At 45.7% G+C, this 21,848-nt stretch overlaps 1 protein-coding gene across 1 annotated transcript; it reads left to right on the forward strand.

Moving 5' to 3' along the window:
• The first annotated feature begins 3,308 nt into the window (after positions 1-3,308).
• On the forward strand, positions 3,309-21,098 carry LOC126285196 (trypsin Blo t 3-like). Its single transcript, XM_049984502.1, has 2 exons — positions 3,309-3,470; positions 20,853-21,098. The coding sequence occupies exons 1-2, from the start codon at positions 3,309-3,311 to the stop codon at positions 21,096-21,098; spliced, it is 408 nt and encodes a 135-aa protein (XP_049840459.1).
• Positions 21,099-21,848: the final 750 nt, after the last annotated feature.

Here is a 21,848-nt window from a genome sequence, read left to right on the forward strand (position 1 = left end):
GTTGTGTTTATGAAAAGTTGCAAACTGTGAGTCACAACAGTTTCTGTTATCGTTTCCTTCTTGGATGTTGTCTGTCTCCAACTGTACTTATGAACTTTTAAAAAGTGTTACCATTTGTAAATGGAATAAGGAACATCAAGAATCATTTGGAATTGATTAAAGAACACTTGTGGGAGGCAGCGATACTACATAATCCTGATTTGAGTGAAAATTTCTGTCTTGGTAGTGATTCCAGTGTTTATGCTCTTGGCGCCGAATTGTATCAGTTGAATGAAGTTAATGGAGACATAGAACATCTAAGCGTTGAATTAGCGAGTCGTACATTTATTAACTGGGAAGGAAATATACAGTCGGATAATGAGAAGCACTCGCTATTCTGTGGAGTTTTGAAAAGTTTCGCTTTTAGTTGTGGCGAAGACAGATGAAAGGCACTTTCATTCTTACTAAATTGCAATCTAATGTACAATAAACTAACTCATTGGGCGTTCTCACTTCATGAGAATGATTTTGAGATTCAGTACGTACAAGGGCAGCAAAATGTGTTTATGGACTCTATTTCAAAGTTCTCAGAGGGACGTGAGTCCATTAAGTTTGCTCATCCCAGGCAGAAGGAAAAGAGAATTAATTTCATGAGAGGTGTAGAAGGCCAATGTTCCGTAAGAAAGATACCATGTAATATCAAACAGAGTTCGGTTTCATCGTGTATTTGTGTTATTTTGTGTTTTACCATATGATGATAATACCCGTCTCCCTGGCAGTCAATATTCATTCATCTCTTGACTCATTTCTGCATCTATTTTAACAAGTCACACATCAGCGTTTCCGTTTTATTTCATGCAACTGCCTATCCGTTTTTATGCCTTCGTGTACGCCACTCATTTTCCACTCGTCTGTATCTGTATCTTAGTTAATAACTGAATCAACCTTTCATATTTTAACTTACGCAACTGACGACCTGCCCTTTAGTGGCTCAAAACGTTTATTATTGTCAAACGATATGTCTTTTCTTTCAATATTTTTCTCATGTGGCTGAAGAGCGGTAAACTGTATCCGCTCACAGTTCACCCTCTGTCCATATGGGGCGGACGGGATGAAATAACAATAAAGAAAAAATACGCTAATTTTGAACAGTTCTCGAGTACTCTAGCAGGTAGCGTGATACAGATATAGCAGTATTTCACCACGCTTTCACGACGTCATGAGGGTGGTATCGTCATTTGGCTGTTACGTGATCCGTCGCCACGCCTTTGATTGCTGTTACCTGCTAAGGGCCGAAACGAAATAGTTTGCCGCACGTCCTTCTGCACAATGTCGTCCGGCCTTTACCAATAGTTAATGTGCAGACTATTACTTTCACTTATTAGCATAGTAATTACATTTTCCAACTCAGAAAAATATCACCCGCCGAGTTGCTTCGGTTCAGGTTACACTACTGGCCATTAAAATTGCTACACAACGAAGATGACGTGCTACAGACGCGAAATTTAACCGACAGGAAGAAGATGCTCTGATATGCAAATGATTAGCTTTTCACAGAATTCACACAAGGTTGGCGCCGGTGGTGACACCTAAAACGTGCTGACATGAGGAAAATTTCCAACCGATTTCTCATACACAAACAGCAGTTGACTGGCGTTGTCGGGTGAAACGTTGTTCTGAAGCCTCGTGTAAGGAGGAGAAATGCGTACCATCACGTTTCCGACTTTGATAAAGGTCGGATTGTAGCCAGTCGCGATTGCGTTTTATCGTATCACGACATTGCTGCTCGCGTTGGTCGAGGTCCAATGACTGGAATCGATGGGTTCGGAAGGGTAAAACGGAACGCAGTGATGGATCCCAACGGCCTCGTATCACTAGTAGTCGAGGTGACAGGCATCTTATCCGTATGGCTGTAACGGATGGTGCACCCACGTCTGTATCCCTGAGTCAACAGATGGGGACGTTTGCAAGACGACAACCATCTGCACGAACAGTTCCACGACGTTTGCAGCAGCAGAGACTATCAGCTCGGAGACCATGGCTCCGGTTACCCTTGACGCTGCATTGCAGACAGGTGCGTCTGCGATGGCGTACTCAACGACGAACCTGGGTGCACGAATGGCAAGGCGTCATTTTTTTTCGGATTAATCCAGGTTCTGTTTACAGCCTCGTGGTGGTCGCATCCGTGTTTGGCGACATCGGGGTGAACGCACATATGAAGCGTGTATTCGTCATCGCCATACTGGCGTATCACCCGGACTGATGGTATGGGGTGCCATTGATTACATGTCTCGGTCACCTCTTGTTCACATTGACGGCTCTTCGAACAGTGGATGTTACATTTCAGATGTGTTACGACCCGTGTCTCTACCCTTCATTCGATCCCTGCGAAACCCTACATTTCAGCAGGATAATGCACGACCCCATGTTGCAGGTCCTGTACGGGCCTTTCTGGATACAGAAAATGTTCGACTGCTGCCCTGGCCAGCACATTCTCCAGATCTCTGACCAACTGAAAACGTCTGGTCAATAGTGGCCGAGAAACTGGCTCGTCACAATACGCCAGTCACTACTCCTGATGAAGTGTGGTATCGAGTTGAACCGGCATGGGCAGCTGTACCTGTGCACGCCATTCACGCTCTGTTTGACTCAATGCCCAGGCGTATCAAGTCCGTTATTACGGCCAGAGGTGATTGTTCTGGGTACTGATTGCTCAGGATCTATGCACCTAAATTGCGTGAAAATGTAATCACGTGTCAGTTCTAGTGTAATATATTTGTCCAATGACTACCCGTTTATCATCTGCATTTCTTCTTGGTGTAGCAATTTTAATCGCCAGTAGTGTACAATAATACTTTTCTCATGAGTAGTTAAGAAATTCTTTACGAGTAGTATCACCAAGTAAGAGTCGTTATAATTTAGGATTGAACAGTTGTACGTAAAAGAACTTTGTTATCGAGATAATAAATTGATTAGTTTCGGCATTAAACCATGTAGTGGTAGTAGCCAAAAACGTTACCAGAATAACCGTTTGCGTCAGAGGCTCAAGGTTGTGCTTGTGTGGGCAGCGTATCGGTAGCATAAAAGGAAGCCTCTTCACGAGTAGGACACTCTCGATGGACACTATGTTGTGAGCACTTTTCATTGTGGCATGCCTGATGGCAGCATCCTTCGCGGCCCCCAGAGCCAGGGCAGCCTGGAGTAGAAGGGGCCACGGCCGCATAGTGAACGGCGAACCTGCCGTTAAAACAGATTACCCCTGAGTACTCGCCATAGAGTTCCTGGTCAGACAGGAGTGGGGCGGATCCATAATCAGCACGACGCGAGCGATGTCTGCCTGCCACTGCTTCTATGACGACGTCAACAAGATGTCGCTGCGGGCCGGATCGACAGTACGCGAGAGTGGTGGTGTCGTCTCCGGAATATCGACAGTCGTTTACCACGCGAATTACGACAGCATCACCCTCGACAACGACATGGTTGTCGTGCAGGTAAGCTGACGTTTCGTCCATACATGGAGCATCAAATCTAATGAACTAGTCCTTTTATCGAGAATGATGCGGCTTGACACTATCGATTAAGGGGAGCCCGAACGATCCATTTCCTCCATGTTAATTTTAGCAAATAGAAGGAAATTTTTTTTCTAAAACCATTAAACATATTGCTCTGAAATTTGGACTACATGTTGAGTGAATATTTCTCTACAAGGTTGTAATGCCATGTTAAGAAATATTTTTTGGTTTTTGTTTTGCAATTTTTTTAAACAGATGCTTCCTTTTTCTCTAAAATTTTGCACTTTTTCTTCTATATAAGTTTCTGTATAATTTTCATTGACACACTGTTAGCAGTTTTTGAGAATATGTTCCTCAAAGATGAAAATTTTAAAGTTACAGGAAATGCCTTCCAAAGTGTTTTTATTCATTCCTGTCCAATATGATGGATTACCAGCATCCTCTTCTTTTTCCACTGTTAGTTTCCTTTTCACAGGTCATTCTTCCCTTTTGCTGCATGTTATAGGCTTTTGTATCTTCTTCGTGCACCTCTTAGTCTTTCTTCATTAATTATGCTCGTTTTGGAAAAGGTGTTGTGTCCTGATTGGAAACCGAAACGTTTCAGCACATCACATTTGATAATGTTTCCTTCATTGTATGTTATCACTGCGTCATACACTCCGAAATGCGATGTTTTTATTTGTACAAACGCTCTTTTGGGAATCCTAATCCAAATTAAATTATTTACACTTTCATTTGAATTTGGTGTTTTTCCATGCAAACACTTTTCCAATAAACTTGGCTTTGATAAATCTCTGAATATGGGCTTGGTTACATCAATTACAGTTTTTGGCAAACTGTTTTTATGGGCATATTCCTTTCCTGATGGGTACATACACCATGAGTCATCACCTGTAGGGCACAGTGCATGTTGTGGGTGCTCATTTGCTGATGCAGTATGATAAAATAATGCCCATACTCCTCTCCTCATATGCTCAATTCTTCTTCCATTTTGACTCATTGCACACCCATAATACCTCTGAAGTGTATGAGTTGCTTCATCTGTCAATCTTCCTGTTCCTCGAATCCTGCCTCGGGCATGGATGTGTGTGATGTCCTTAGGTTAGTCAGGTTTAAGTAGTTCTAAGTTCTAGGGGACTGACGACGTCTGATGTTAAGTCCAATAGTGCTCAGATCCATTTGAACCTCCCTCTTCCTCCAAAGCTCTTACGATCACTAAGCTTCTGGGATCCTAATATCTGCTTTAGTTTGCGCAAGCTAGCCCCCATGCGCTTCTGCACGTGTCCAATGCACTCCTGTTTTTTAATGTGAATTTCATTGCCATAAGGTTTGATTTCCTCTACGGCTTTATATCCTTTAAAATCATCACCTCCTAGATATTTAGTGTATCGTACGTTATACCACCACTCCTGTGATCTGGAAAAAATTGCTTTGACTCCCTCTAATCCCATCGCTCCACTCGTGCCGTGAAAATTGCTTCACAACTTTCACAATGTTCGTCCTTGGTATTGCCCTTACATCTGAAATGTTTTGAGAGAATAGCAACATCAACTACATTGCAACTGCCTCCACTGGTAGGTGTCACAACTCCACCCACTTTCTCTGTCCATCTTCTCCACTCCTCACTCCCTGTACATCTCCTCTTCTTCCTTATCTCCCTATGCCTCTCCTCCTTTTCCTTTCTCTGTCCATCTCCTCCTCTACCCTCTCTCTCTCTGTCCGCCTCCTTCTCCTCCCTTTCTATTTCCTCCTCCCCTTCCATCTGTAAATCTCTTACTCCCACCTGTCTGCCTGTCTCTTCCTCCCCTCTCTCTGTCCATCTCCTACTCCTTCCTTTCTCTGTCCATCTCCTCTCCATTTTCACTGTCCATTTCCCTCTTCCCTATCTCTGTCCATCCTACACCTCCTCCTCCTGTCTGTACCTATCACGTCCTTCTCTCTCACTGTCTCAGTCTCTTCATCCACCCTTATCTCTCTCCATATCATCAGACTCATCTCATTAGGAGACTGTTGGTTCTTATCCCTATCTTCCAACATTTTAACTAATAAATCTACCAAATTTCACTGAAATAGTTCCATGGATTTAGGATGAGCTTTTTGCCTGTGGCTTTACTCGCAAATGCACATGTCAAATATATTTCATACGTATGAGGTGTGCAAGAAAAGTGATGCGACTGATATTTTATCTACCAATTTTTTAAATTTATTTCACACATTACTGTTCACACGTATACACTGGTGGGGGTTCTTTTTTCCACTCTTGGTAGCAACAGTGAAAGGCTTCAACTGAAAGGACCTTTAACAAACGTTATGACATCAATCTTCGTGTTAAAATTGCGGTATCCACTCGTGTGACCTTTGAAAAGTTGTAATAGGCCTATGGGGAGCGTTCCTTGTCAATAGCACATCTTTGAATGAACTGCAGAGCACTAAAATGACGTCCTATTAACACATTTTTCAATTTCAGGGAAAGAAAATAGTGGCAAGCGCACAGACTGAGCGAGATGGTGCAGTGGTTAAGTGGTTAGCACAATGGACTCACATGGGGGGGGGGGGCAACGATTTAGACGTGGGTCCAGCCTCCCAGATTTAGGTTTTTCGTCATTTCCCTAAATCGCTCCAGTAAAATTCTGGGATGACTGCTATGAAAGGGCACGCCCGATTTCCTTTCCCATCCTGCACAATTTCAAATGACCTTGATGACGACGGAACGTTAAACTCAATCTTTCTTCCTTTCTCAACGCCTCAGATCAGGCAAGTAGAGGCGGGGGGGGGGGGTGTAGAAAAAAAAGGAAAGCCTTTTGAGATCGTAAGTTCCGTGATGGAAGTGGTCGTGTGAGATGGGGAGTTGTCATGATGCACAATCAAACAAATGGTTCAAATGGCTCTGAGCACTATGGGACTTAACATCTGTGGTCATCAGTCCACTGGAAATTTGAACTACTTAAACCTAACTAACCTAAGGACATCACACACATCCATGCCCGAGGGAGGATTCGAACCTGCGACCGTAGCGGTCACGTGGTTCCAGAATGAAGCGCCTAGAACCGGATGCACAATCCACTTGCCTGCAATGTCCATGTTTCTCTTAATTCACCCTTTACCCAAGGCTTTCATGGATAACTGTGTAAAACACTTGGTGGCCAGTTTATCCTGAGGAGCCCTACATTCAAAAATCCATATCAGCTTTGTTTTGATCGTTTATTTGCTCATTCGAGCATTCTTCAATCGAAGATATGTCTCAGTGTGCCACTCCACACTTTTCCGCTTTGTCTCATGATCATACGCAGAAATCCACTATTAATCACCTGTGATTACACGCCTCAATCATTCGTGGTCACCGACAGTCCTCTCAAGAAGATAAACTCACAAATTTCTTCGATTGTCCATCTGCTCAGTTGTTGGGTTTTTCTGCAGTATTTTCCCACAAATCGCTCGTGTGTGAAAAATGTCGGTCAAAATTTGATGTAGCGTTAAAGAGTTTACGTTTAACAGGTCACCCATCTTTATTGTTAAACGTCGTTCTGGTCTCACAAGAGGATGTACACATTCGATGTTAACGTCGGCTTGTGAAACTGATGGTCTCCCTGAACGAGGTTTATCTTCAACGTGTACTCAGCCTTCCAAAAATGATCTGTGCAGGCTAGGTGTGCTATTGACAAGGAACGCTCCCCATAGGCCTATTACAACTTCTCAAAGGTCACAGCGTGGATAACGCAATTTTAACACGAAGCTTGATGGCATAACGTTGCTCTAAATTCCGCTGTTCCATATTGTAACACACAACAGAAACTCGCGTGATGGATGTAAGGACCTGAAACGCGGACTGAGCGTCAGGAAGGGATGAACTCACAGGTCCCCAAAATAAAGCTCACAGTGTTGCAAAATCACTTTCCTTACTTTTCTCAAAATCTCGTATTTAACACTTTTCATATGTACTTGTACACAAATTTTACCTGTATATCTGCGAATTTCGCCCTGCACAAAGAGAGGGGGAAGGGGAAAGTGGACTAACAGAACTGGAATAAATTTTATTTTTTGGTCATTAGTCTACTGATTGGTTTGATGCGGCCCACCACGAATTCCTTTCCTGTGCTAACCTCTTCATCTAAGAGTATCACTTGCAACCTACGTCCTCAATTATTTGCTTGACGTATTCCAATCTCTATCTTCCTCTACAGTTTGTGCCCTCTACAGCTCCCTCTAGTACCATGGAAGTCATTCCCTCATGTCTTAGCAGATGTCCTATCATCCTGTCCCTTCTCCTTATCAGTGTTTTCCACATATTCCTTTCCTCTCCGATTCTGCGTAGAACCTCCTCATTCCTTACCTTACCAGTCCACCTAATTTTCAACATTCATCTATAGCACCACATCTCAAATGCTTCGATTCTCTTCTGTTCCGGTTTTCCCACAGTCCATGTTTCACTACCATACAATGCTGTTCTCCAGACGTACATCCTCAGAAATATCTTCCTCAGATTAAGGTCGGTATTTGATATTAGTAGACTTCTCTTGGCCAGAAATGCCTTTTTTGCCATAGCGAGTCTGCTTTTGATGTCCTCCTTGCTCCGTCCGTCATTGGTTGTTTTACTGCCTAGGTAGCAGAATTTCTTAACTTCATTGACTTCGTGACCATCAATCCTGATGTTAAGTTTCTCGCTGTTCTCATTTCTACTACTTCTCATTACCTTCGTCTTTCTCCGATTTACTCTCAAACCATACTGTGTACTCTTTAGACTGTTCATTCCATTCAGCAGATCATTTAATCCTTTTTCACTTTCACTCAGGTTAGCAATGTCATCAGCACATCGTATCATTGATATCCTTTCACCTTGTATTTTATTTCCATAATTGCTTCTTCGATATACAGATTGAGAAGTAGGGGCGAAAGTCTACAACCTTGTCTTACTCCCTTCTTAATACGAGCACTTCGTTCTTGATCGTCCACTCTTATTATTCCCTCTTGGTTGTTGTACATATTGTATATGACCCGTCTCTCCCTATAGCTTACCCCTACTTTTTTCAGAATCTCGAACACCTTGCACCATTTTATATTGTCGAACGCTTTTTCCAGGTCGACAAACCCTATGAACGTGTCTTGATTTTTCTTTACCCTTGCTTCCATTATTAGCCGTAACGTAAGAATTGCCTCTCTCGTGCCTTTACTTTTCCTAAAGCCAAACTGATCGTCACCTAGCGCATTCTCAATATTCTTTTCCATTCTTCTGTATGTTATTCTTGTAAGCAGCTTCGATGCATGAGCTGTTAAGCTGATTGTGCGATAATTCTCGCACTTGTCAGCTCTTGCCGTCTTCGGAAGTGTGTGGATGATGCTTTTCCGAAAGTCAGATGGTATGTCGCCAGACTCATATATTCTACACACCAACGTGACTAGTCGTTTTGTTGCCACTTCCCCTAATGATTTTAGAAATTCTGATGGAATGTTATCTATCCCTTCTGCCTTATTTGATCGTAAGTCCTCCAAAGCTCTTTTAAATTCCGATTCTAATACTGGATCCCCTATCTCTCCTAAATCGACTCATGTTTCTTCTTCTATCACATCAGACAAATTTTCACCCTCATAGAGGCTTTCAATGTATTCTTTCCACCTATCTGCTCTCTCCTCTGCATTTAACAGTGGAATTCCCGTTGCACTCTTAATGTTACCACCGTTGCTTTTAATGTCACCAAAGGTTGTTTTGACTTTCCTGTATGCTGAGTCTGTCCTTCCGACAATCATATGTTTTTCGATGTCTTCACATTTTTTATGCGGCCATTTCGTCTTAGCTTCCCTGCACTTCCTATTTATTTCATTCCTCAGCGACTTGTCTCTCTGTATACCTGATTTTCCCGGAACATGTTTGTACTTCCTCCTTTCATCAATCAACTGAAGTATTTCTTCTGTTACCCATGGTTTCTTCGCAGCTGCCTTCTTTGTAGCTATGTTTTCCTTCCCAACATCTGTGATGGCCATTTTTAGAGACGTCCATTCCTCTTCAACTGTGTTGCCTATTGCGCTATTCCTTATTGCTGTATCTATAGCGTTAGAGAACTTCAAACGTATCTCGTCGTTGCTTAGAACTTCCGTATCCCACTTCTTAGCGTATTGATTCTTCCTGACTAATGTCTTGAACTTCAGCCTACTCTTCACCACTACTATATTGTGATCTGAGTCTATATCTGCTCCTGGGTACGCCTTACAATCCAGTATCTGATTTCGGAATCTCTGTCTGACCATGATGTAATGTAACTGAAATCTTCCCTCATCTCCTGACCTTTTCCAAGTATACCTCCTCCTCTTGTGATTCTTGGACAGGGTATTCGCTATTACTAGCTGAAACTTGTTACACAACTCAATTAGTCTTTCTCCTCTTTCATTCCTTGTCCCAAGCCCATATTCTCCTGTAACCTTTTCTTCTACTCCTTCCCCTACAACTGCATTCCAGTCGCCCATGACTATTAGATATTCGTCCCCCTTTACATACTGCATTACCCTTTCAATATCCTCATACACTTTCTCTATCTGTTCATCTTCGGCTTGCGATGTCAGCATGTATACCTGAACTATCGTTGTCGTTGTTGGTCTGCTGTCGATTCTGATTAGAACAACCCGGTCAATGAACTGTTCACAGTAACACACCCTCTGCCCTACCTTCCTATTCATAACGAATCCTACACCTGTTATACCATTTTCTGCTGCTGTTGATATTACCCGATACTCATCTGACCAGAAATCCTTGCCTTCCTTCCACTTCACTTCACTGACCCCTACTATATCTAGTTTGAGCCTTTGCATTTCCCTTTTCAGATTTTCTAGTTTACCTACCACGTTCAAGCTTCTGACATTCCACGCCCCGACTCGTAGAACATTATCCTTTCGTTGATTATTGAATCTTTTTCTCATGGTAACCTCCGCCTTGGCAGTCCCATCCCGGAGATCCGAATGGGGGACTATTTCGGAATCTTTTGCCAATGGAGAGATTATCATGACAGTTCTTCAACTACAGGCCACATGTCCTGTGGATACACGTTACGTGTCTTTAATGCAGTGGTTTCCATTGCCTTCTGCATCCTCATGTCGTTGATCATTGCTGATTCTTCCGCCTTCAGGGGCAATTTCCCACCCCTAGGACAAGAGAGTGCCCTGAACCTCTATCCACTCCTCCACCCTCTTTGACAAGGCCGTTGGCAGAATGAGGCTGACGTCTTATGCCGGATGTCTTCGGCCGCCAATGCTGATTATTTATCAAAATTTAGGCAGTAGCGGGGATCGAACTCGGGACCGAAGACGTTTTGATTTTGAATCAAAGACGCTACCCCCCTTTTTTTTTTTGAGTTTGTCACATAAACTGAAATTAAACTTTTCACTCGAGGGAAGACCTTTTTTTATTTTTATTTTTTATTTTTTTTATGTGGGGGAGGGCGGGGAAGGCCGAGTGATCAGGGGTCGTAACCCGAGGCCTGGTCACAGTGTCCCCCTCGTCCGTCAAGGAATCAAGGAATCAATGATGGGAAGGAGAAATCTTTTGTGGGAATCATTAATTATTTATTTATTTTTATTTACTGTTTTTTGATACAAAGTTAATGTGGTTTGACTTTATACCACAACAAAAATAAATGTATCTAGCACCGTATCGTGCCCTGAGTAAAAAAAAAAAAAATCTCGGCACGTTCCTACACCGAGGTAATGTATATGGGGAAAACGAAAAAAAAAGTGCTTCATACAGGATGTAGAAGGGTGTGTCGCTACTCTCCTTACGCTTCATCATCCAGGTACGTCTTCACGTATATCATGTTATTCCACCGAGAATCGAACTTAGTCTTGTCAGCTCACTCAATGGGTGTCTTCTCCTACCTGTTGATGATCCAGCTGCGTGGAGGGTCGCGTAGGGCACTCCCTAAGTAATTAGAAATATACTGTCTGTATTTTGGGTTCTTTACGATCTTGCAATGACGTTCTTGTAGGTAGTTCCAAAAGTCGAATACATCTTTAGGTCCATCGTGAAATAAGTAGTGTACCGCATGCGCACGGATCCATGTAACAGCGTTGGTCTTGGCGCGCGGAAAATACTGTTGATCCGGAAATAGTAGAAACTGAGGTGTAATGTGTTCCGGAGTCACTCGTAGAAAATACGACAAACTTTGTCGCACCAAGCGCCATACGTCTTCTGCCGCGCCACATGTGAGACGGTGTTCGGCCGTGTCTGGTATCCCGCAGTCTACGCAGATAGGCGATTCCGCCATGTTTACCTTGTGGAGGCGTGATCGGGTGATCTGTTTACCATTGACTGTGATATACCATGTGGATCGGACGGCTGTGTCCAGTGTAACCGCGTGAATCGTCTTCCACACCACCTTCCAATTAATCTGAGGGCTTTTGGTCTCCACGATGTTTGGTGGGCGCCTCTGCTGTAGGACATGATATATATCCCACGCCGACGCCTGTTTCGTCGGTGCTACTACGATACGGACATAGCTGTGTTCAATGTAAAAGTTCCCGAAGTAATAGAAGGGTGGGGGTATGTCTTGCGTCGTCAGTTGGGGCATAAGGGAGGGCGGAGCTAAGGACTCCAACAGCAAACCTGTCAAACTTTCCGGGTGGTGGCGCCACAGCTTGATGTTTGAGCTGACATACAGGGCCACAGCTCTGTCGTTGACATGGACTAGACCAAGACCTCCCCTTTCTGGGGTAAGGGTCATTGACTCATAACTGACTTTGAAGAGCATGCATGTACTGACGTAGGCTCCGAATGCCGCTAATAGACGTCGAGCCATCAGTAACGGTATTGGAAGAACACGCGCTATGTGTGGAAGGCGCGATGCGAGGTAAACATTGACGAAGTTTGTCCTTTGGAGGATGTCCAGGGTCCGCAGACGAAGGTTGAAGATCTGGACCCGAATTTGTTGCAATAAGCGGCGGTAGTTAAAAGCCGCAGTGAGCCGTATGTCGTTGTGAAACTCTATTCCGAGACATTTGATAGTGCCACGAAGCTGTAGGGGTTCGACACACGCTGGGGTCAACCCGTCTCCTACGGCCATGGCGAAGGATTTGGCGACGTTGAGACAGCTGCCGGAAGCCACACCGTACGTGGTAATCCATTCTAGTGCTCTGTTGACATCGTCGCGATTTCGGAACACGAGGACCAGGTCGTCTGCATATGCTGTACAGCGAAATGTGACGTCACGTAGGGTAAGACCGGTGAGGCGTTGACGGAGGCCACAGAGGAGCGGTTCCAGTGCCAGAGCATATAGTAACGTCGACAAGGGGCAGCCTTGACTCACGGAGCGGTAAATCGCGAGGGACTGCGAGAGACGCCCGTTAACGAGTACTTTGGAAGTCGCTCCTCGGAGGAGGCGCATCACGACGTCTGTGAATTGCTGTGAGTACTGCAAATGCTGGAGAACGGACGTTAGGTACGCGTGATCCACTCGATCAAAAGCTTGGCTAAAATCTAGTGATGCCAGCGCTCCCGGGATGCGGCGTGCCCTGGCTAGGGCTATTAAGTCACGGTATCGACACAGTGCTGTGTGGACGTTGTTGATACCCCCTAGGGAAGTCTGATCTGGCGAGATGACGTAAGGTAGGGTCGGTCGTAGACGGTATGCTAACAGTCTGGTGAATATCTTCATGTCGCAGTTGACGAGTGTTAGGGGGCGGTAATCTTGTATTCGAGCCCCACCTTTAGGTTTGTGAACCGGTGTAATTATTCCTTCTACGAAGGTCGCAGGGAGCGGCACCGCGGGGGACATAAGTTCCCGACAGATGTCTGTTAACTTGGGAGCCAGTAAATAATGGAAAGTTGTATAAAACTCCACAGGGAGCCCGTCCGGGCCAGGAGATTTATTCGCCGCTCCTTTACCGAAGGCGTCGATAACTTCGTCTTCCGTAATGTCGTTCAATAATTCAGTTTGTAAATCCTGTGGGACAACGCCGTAAACCAGTTGTGAGACTGCTGTCACCGTCGTTGGGTCGGAACATTGAGCAGAATAAAGTCGTGCGTAATGGTCGAAGAAGGCTGCAGCAATATCGCGTTGTGTGGTGTGACGAAGGCCGTCCTCAGTGGTGACGGCTTGTATCAGCGCCCGTCTTCGCAGTGTACGTTCTCGGATGACGTGGTACATGGTGGGTCGTTCCGTTGCGAGTCTGTCTTGTGTTCGCGCTCGGACGATTGTCCCTTCAAGGTGGCGGCGCATATGGGCTACGATCTGTGCTTTCGCTCGCTGAACTGTCAACTGTCGTTCCGGTGTAGGTGGCAAGGAGGCGCATTCGCGAAAGACGGTGAAATAAAAATCAAGGGTCTGCCGCCTCCAAGCAGCAGTCTCACGACCATACGTAATAAAGGTTCGCCGTAGGGCCGGCTTGGCGCAGGTTAACCACCAACTAATCGACGTAGGATACTTTGGGAGGCGGCGGACGCACAAACTCCACGTGTCTTCGATGGCGCGTCGACAATCCGGAGAAGCGAGATGAGCAAGGTTTAATTTCCAGGGATGTCGGCTACGCCACACCCGTTGGCGACGAAGGGCGACGGCACATATATAGACCTCGTGATCAGAAGAGGCTACTGGCCACACCTCCGCGTCACTCACCGTTGCCGCGAGAGAACGGGAGACGTAAATCCTATCGATGCGACTAGACGAGTGACTCGTGAAACGGGTGTATCCAGGTCCATTTCCTCGAACATGTTCCCATGTATCTACCAGCTGGAGATCGTCGATGAGTGTCCCAAGTTCGGGGCACGGTGAATGGCGTGGCAGCTGATCTTTAGGTCCTTGGGTGCAATTGAAATCGCCCCCTAATATCAAGTCATCGTGCCTGCCCTGAAAAAGGGATGCTATTCCTTCTGCAAAGAAGAGCGATCGGTCACGACGGCGATTCGTTCCGGAAGGGGCGTACACATTGATAAAGCGGACGCCTTGCACAGTTACGGCCATTCCTCTAGCGTCGGGGAGATATCGGACTTCGTCCGCCTCGAGGCCCTCTCTGAGGAGAATTGCGACTCCACTGTTAGTTGGCGAGGCGTGGGACACATGAGCCGTATAACCATACATCCCCGGGAAATCGGCGACGAAGACTTCTTGGAGAAAGACAATGTCAACGCCTGCTGCATTGAGCATGTCTTGGAGCAGCGACAACTTCGTACGTGTCCGAATGGTGTTAATGTTGATGGTCGTTAAGCGATAAGTCTGTAGATCGTCTCCTGCGGTGGGGGCCGCCGTCAGTGTCGCCGTAAAAGGTGGGGCCTGTGATCTGCTGGCCGCGTCCGCGCCGTCATCTGTTGCTACTCGGGAGGGGCCGAGTTGTGGGAGGAGAGACCCCTCTTCTCATCCACCACAGCGGCCGTAGAATCGTCTTCAATGTCATCCGCCCAAGGTCCGTAAGTTAACGGTGGCTGCGGTAGAACACTTGTGGGCTCAGTGACTAAGGGTGAATCCGCAGTTGTTTCCGGTTGTGTACCAACGGCGGGTAATGTGTTGGCCATCCGTTTGCCCGAGAGAGCGGAATCGGGTTTGTCAAAATCAAAGTGACCGGTGAGGGCGATCTCGTGTCATCCATTTTCCTCGTCGTTTCGTCGGCCGTCCGGTCGTCAACTGGAGAAGACGTCCGCTGGAGGCAATCGTCTGAGGGTGTGCGGCGTCGCTTTTTATGTTTTCTCGGTGACCTTTGTTTGCGGACGTGGGTTTCTGTGTCCGAAAGAGCTTGTGGCTCCCGTATAGCATCCCCCTCAGGTAGAAAGGCAGAGGTTGGTACAACCCTAGCGTCGAGTTCCATTCTCTCGTCCGAATCTTCATGTGGAGTCGATGGGCGGCGTTCTGCAACCTCTGCAGACACCGTAATGGTGTTGGTCACTCCAGGACCGGCGACAGGCGCGCATTCTAACGCTTCCTGTCTTCCTGGGGGGTTGTCGTCTGTCATAACAGTCGATCGTGTCACCTCTGCGTAATTGAGGGGGACGGCCGTGAGCGTAGGAGGTGGTGTCGTGTCATGCAATGGAAGTTGTGTAACCCGACGTTGAATACACGCCGAGCGCACATCACCCTCCTGGCCGCAACCAGAACAAGTACGAGGTTGTCCGTCGTACATTACTATTGCTCGACAGCCACCTATGACTAAGTAGGACGGCACATGTTTCTTTAATTCAATTTTCACTTGACGGACGCCGTTGAGGACCTGGTACTTCTCGAAAGTGTTCCATTTTTCGGCCACGTGACTAATTACCGTCCCATAAGGGCGGAAAGCTGAGGTAACGACGTCCGGTGGTACTTCGAAATGGAGTTCGAAGACTCTTAGTGTGCGTAATCCTAGTCCAGCATGGTCAACAGTAACCTCTCCGATGTGACCATAGGAGTGTTTGAACTTGAGAGTATTCGCGCATCTGTTCACAACTGCGTGACATAACTCGTCATCGACCATCTTGACGTAAACAACGCTACTTGTGATGGATAGGTGGATACCGATGATGTGCTGTGTTGGTATTTGAACTTCGTCACGGATGAATGGTTCGACTTCAAAGGCTCGTGGTCGTGCGTAGTCGGGCTGGAACGTGATCTTGATGGTAGCTTTTCTGTACGAATGATCCATGGCGACTCAGTGTTAACGGACGCGAGTATTAGCTGCGGCAAGGAAGTACACAAACTACGCGCGCTCGCGATTCTGCGGACGGGACGTAAACAAGACGTCCTCGGCGCTCACCGGTCGAAAGCAGACTGACCCTAGACTACGGCTCCTTCTTGTAATAAATACATACTAGAAAAATTCCAAGTAGGTATTAAAATCCATGGAGAAGAAATAAAAACTTTGAGGTTCGCCGATGACATTGTGATTCTGTCAGAGACAGCAAAGGACTTGGAAGAGCAACTGAACAGAATTGACAGTGTCTTGAAAGGAGGATATAAGATGAACATCAACATAAGCAAAACGAGGATAATGGAATGTAGTCGATTTAAGTCGGGTGATGCTGAGGGAATTAGACTAGGAAATGAGGCACCTTAAGTAGTAAAGGAGTTTTGCTATTTGGGGAGCAAAATAACTGATGATGGTAGAAGTAGAGAGGATATAAGATGTAGACTGGCAATGGCAAGGAAAGCGTTTCTGAAGAAGAGAAATTTGTTAACATCGAGTATAGATTTAAGTGTCATGATGTCTTTTCTGAAAGTATTTGTATGGAGTGTAGCCATGTATGGAAGTGAAACATGGACAAGAAGAGAATAGAAGCTTTGGAAATGTAGTGCTACAGAAGAATGCTGAAAGATTAGATGGCTAGATATCATAATTAATGAGGAAGTATTGAATAGGATTGGGGAGAAGAGAACTTTGTGGCACAACTTGACCAGAAGAAAGGATCGGTTGGTAGGACATGTTCTGAGGCATCAAGGGATCAGCAATTTAGTATTGGAGGGCAGCGTGGAGGGTAAAAATCGTAGAGGGAGACCAAGAGATGAATACACTAAGCAGATTCAGAAGGATGTAGGTTGCAGTAGGTACTGGGAGCTGAAGAACCTTGCACAGGATAGAGTATAATGGAAAGCTGCATCAAACCAGTCTCAGGACTGAAGACCACAACAACAACAAGGCAACGGTGGGTACTATGTTAGTATTGTATAAAACTTTTACTCCACTGGAATTATCAGTATTACAGAAGGGCATGGATAAGTATACAAAATAGTAAAGCATCAACCAAATATACCGCGTATATTGAACCAGGGACCTAGTAACGACGGAGATGCTTCGTCCCGCCGTAGCCCTCAGTGGCTCACAAGCTTACAATAGGCCACAGCAGTCCACCCACCACCGCCGTCCCATCCCGAACCCAGTGTTACTGTGCAGTTCGGCCCCTAGTAGACCCCCCCCCCCCCCCCCAGGCCCTGCTTCCGGGAGCTTTCATACGAGACGAGTGTAGCCCCAAATGTTTGCGTGCCGGCATAGTGTAACTGAGGCGATATAAGGGGAACCAGCCCGCATTCACCGAAGCAGATGTAAAATCGACTTAAAAACCATCCGCAGGCTGGCCGGCACACAGGACCTCGACACTAATCGTTCGTGCCGAGGACCGGCATGCCTTCCAGGCAGCGCTTTAGACCACGTGGCTAGCCGGGCAGGCAAATACACAGTACTTAATATCAATATTAAAACCCACTGAGATCAGAACTTTACAATAAAGGGGGCATGAACTGACATACGGAAAGAAAAACACACTTACCAACGGAAGAACAATAGGATACCCAATCATACAATACTCTCAACCAGGGCCAACACCTTAAGCCAAACAGTAGACAGACACCAAAGATAAAGAGACACATTAATCATATGTACACCATGTAGTAATAAGAGCAAAGAAAGCAACAGCACTAACAGGCAATATTCTGCCCAGAACATAATCAAACTGAGCACTATTCTACAATTCCAGGCCTAACCACCTTGTTGTGCTTCAGCAACGTGAAACTTTGGGTACTTAGGTTGCCCAGCACTGGCACGACCATTTACTTGATGAGACAGCACTAGCCATTACAATAAACTGTCTTCCAACTGACGTAGCAGAAAGCAGTTCTTAGCAAGCACTTCCCCACTCCCCATCACACTGGATCCCCCGTATGCTGCTCCAGCTGGAACGATGGCCCATAATGGCAGCAACCACATCCAGCCTGAGACATCCCTCGGCCCATTTGCCAAGCTGCTCCACAACACTCCCAGTTTATCTCCAGCTAGTCACTCTAGAGATCCAACTCGCTTTTTCTGGCCGATTATAAACGCCTCTGCCTCCCGCCAGCATGTTTAAGTGCTCACTACAATTGCTGGTTCTGCTTGCGACCTCTTGCGTGTTCCGCTACAAATCAAGTAGAATATGTTTGGCCAGTGATGAGAAAAACAAATGTGCCGGAAATCATGGCGCAAGAGCAGTACAGTATTTGACATAATCTTTTTTTAATGAACTACAGAAAATCATTTATGAATAAATGTTTGCATGTATGTTTTGTGTTTGTATGCTTAGATACTTTTGATATGTAACTATTACAAATGTGGAAATACTGTACGTTCCCTACTTCAGATATTTTTATAAACAATTTCGGACTTGCAGATCATTTTCAACAAAGTGCTAATTTATGCAATTCAAGTAAAGCTTACATTTTCCTGATAAGTAACAAGGACGTTTTAGATATGTTAATAATGTATTACAAATTTCCGTTTGCTCTGATATACAATCATGGTCATAAATTAAGGATAATGCTGATACATGATGAAACAATGCTCTGTTGGGTGACTTGTGAGATTAAATCACCTCGGGGTATGACCATGCGGTGCATTTGACCTGTGGTCGTCGCATGATGGCGCTAGCAAAAAAATGGTTCAAATGGCTCTGAGCACTATGGGACTCAACTGCTGTGGTCATCAGTCCCCTGTAACTTAGAACTACTTAAACGTAACTAACCTAAGGACATCACACACATCCATGCCCGAGGCAGGATTCGAACCTGCGACCGTAGCAGTCGCACGGTTCCGGACTGCGCGCCTAGAATCGCGAGACCACCGCGGCCGGCGGCGCTAGCAGCAGTCCACATTCGCAGAGTTGTGTTGGTGCAGAGAGAACGGTGCAGCGAATAAATGTGCAGACATTTTCAGACGTGCTACTGGTGACCATGTGTTGAAAATGGCTCAAAGAACACATAATGATGACGTTATGAGGGGTAGAATACTAGGGCGACTGGAGGCTGGTAAAATACAGCAGGTCGTATCACGGGCACTCCGTGTGCCACCTACAAAATGTGATCCCAAGATTATGGGCGCTACAGTACAGGACGTCTACAGTGTACAACACCACAAGAAGACCGATATCTCACCATCAGTGCTTGCAGACGGCCACGGAGTACTGCAGGTAGCCCTTCTCGGGACCTTACCGCAGCCACTGGAAGAGTTGTCTCCAGACACACAGTCTACAGACGGCTGAACGGATATGGTTTATTTGCCTCGAGACCTGCAATGTTCATTCCACTGACCCCTGGTCACAGGAGAGCCCGTAGAGCCTGGTGTCAAGAACACAGTACATGGTCATTCCAACAGTGGTCCCAGGTTATGTCAACGGACGAGTCCAGGTATAGTCTGAACAGTGATTCTCGCCGGATTTTCATCTGGCATGAACCAGGAACCAGGTAACAGCCCCTTAATGTCCTTGAACGGGAGCTGTATGGAGGTCGTGGTTTGATGGTGTGAGGTGCACGTACACCCCTGCATGCCTTTGGCAGAGGAACTGTAAGAGGTCAGGTGTATTGGGACGTCATTTTGCATCAGTATTTCCGTCTTTTCAGGGGTGCAGTGGGTCCCATCTTCCTCCTGATGGATGATAACGCACGACCCCACAGAGCTGCCATCGTGGAGGAGTACCTTGAAACAGAAGATATCAGGTGAATGGAGTGTCCTGCCTGTTCTTCAGACCTAAACCCCATCGAGCACGTCTGGGATGCTCTCGGTCGACGTATCGCTGCACGTCTTCAAACCCCTAGGACACTTCAGGAGCTCCGACAGGCCCTGCTGCTAGAATGGGAGGCTATACCCAAACAGCTGCTCGACCCCCTGATCCAGAGTATGCCAACCTGTTGTGCGGCCTGTGTATGTGTACACGGTGATCATATCGCATATTGATGTGGGGGTACGTGCGCAGGAAACAGTGGCGTTTTGTAGGACATGTGTTTCGGGACGGTTTTCTCAACTTATCACCAATACCATGGACTTAGAGATCTGTATCGTGTGTGTTCCCTGTGTGCCTGTACTATTTGCACCAGTTTTGTGTAGTGCCACGTAGTGTGGCTCCACATTCTGCAATTATCCTTAATTTATGAGCATGAATGTATTTTACAGCTGATGCGGAAACAAAATCGATCTTTCCGACTTCATTCTCAGCCCAACAATACTAAGGTATTGTAGTGTAGTTCTTCTAGAAGGACAGGGCTTTTTCTTTTTACCTCCTTCTCGTCATCATCATTAAGTTAGCAGCGATTCTATTTAAGTCAATTTTGTGTGCAGTCTCTCGGTACGATGCTTCTCTGCAACTCAAGCCGATGATTCAACTTTTCTCAGACTCTGAAGCATGTCAATAAGATTCACGTCCACGGCCTCACACACTCTTTAGCCATTATGTAACGACATCGTGGTTCATCAGTAGGATAGGCATTTTTCTTCTCTGAAAGCACTGAAAATAAGTTAATGTAACGATGAATTTTAATAACGTATCTTTCAGGCATCTAATACAGTAGTATTAGTGTCGTAGCTTTTGTCAATGTGTTCATGCTGTAGCACTTTCCATTTCAGTCATTGAATTTCAGAGAGTTCCTAGTTCTTGTGAGTAACGTATAATGTTGTCCACAGCCTTTCGAACCATTCCAGGTGGGACCAAACATCCAGATCGTCAATGTGCCTTCTAAATTCGGATACGAGGCCCCTGCAGGCCTCCCTGTTACTGTTGTCGGCTGGGGCATGGACGGCGACGGCAACCGACCTGAACAGTTGCAGAAAGTGGACCTCTCCGTTGGCAAGACATCGATCTGTAAGGACATATTTGCCGATTACAATCCAGTCACCGAGAGTATGATGTGTGCAGGTGTCATCAACTAGAGTCCCTGGAATGGTGACTCCGGGAGTCCGGTAGTGTTCGGGAGCGTGCAGGTCGTCATCGCGTCCTGGGGAGACAACTGCGAGTACCCGCTGGCGGTGTACACCAGCGTAGGCTTCGTGCGTCTCTGGTCCCCAAATCAAATTAGAGAGTAACAGATATTGGTGCCATGTTTGCTCTTCTCTGACTGGTACGCCTACACGATGATAAATGGGGAAATGAGATTAGTGAGAGTACATTCTGTTGTATGCACTCAGAATTTTGGTTTATTATTTTCTAGCCTCCGTCTGAAGGGGGTCGGCAGCAGCGAAGTCTGGTTCTGTTTGGTGACATTGATTGTAAACACAACAAAGTTGAAAATAAAAACATAAGTTTGTGTAACGAAAAAGAAGTTATTATCGTAAAGGTCTGACATCGTAGCGGAATTAGAAGAATCATAGCTCCATTTTCAATGTATAATATTAATCGTATGGCAATTACACCTCAGTATAAAAATTCGTCTAAGATTCTAGAAGGATCGTTCACATGCCACATCAGACTGATGTTTCAACGGCAAGCATAAACGCAGTGCTAACAGCCTAGTGAGTAGCAGTACATGGTCAAATTTGTTTTACACGACGGAAAATATGGCCTGTGCGCATAGGACGTTCCTCCACAATGTCGAAAAGCTTGAAGAAAAATATTGAAAAGTATAAAAAGGGCTATTACTGACTACGGTTCCAATGGATTTGAGATGCTTATGTTGGAGAAGG

Source organism: Schistocerca gregaria, chromosome 8 (genome assembly GCF_023897955.1).
Source record: "Schistocerca gregaria isolate iqSchGreg1 chromosome 8, iqSchGreg1.2, whole genome shotgun sequence".
NCBI lineage: Eukaryota > Metazoa > Arthropoda > Insecta > Orthoptera > Acrididae > Schistocerca > Schistocerca gregaria.

What these genes read in the sequence shown, in the direction of transcription:
- LOC126285196 (XM_049984502.1), top strand. Translation starts at nt 3,309, where the DNA reads ATGTCTGCCTGCCACTGCTTCTATGACGACGTCAACAAGATGTCGCTG. An exon ending in ACGACATGGTTGTCGTGCAG is followed by an intron (nt 3,471 to 20,852) that starts GTAAGCTGACGT and finishes TGTTGTCCACAG; the next exon opens with CCTTTCGAACCATTCCAGGT.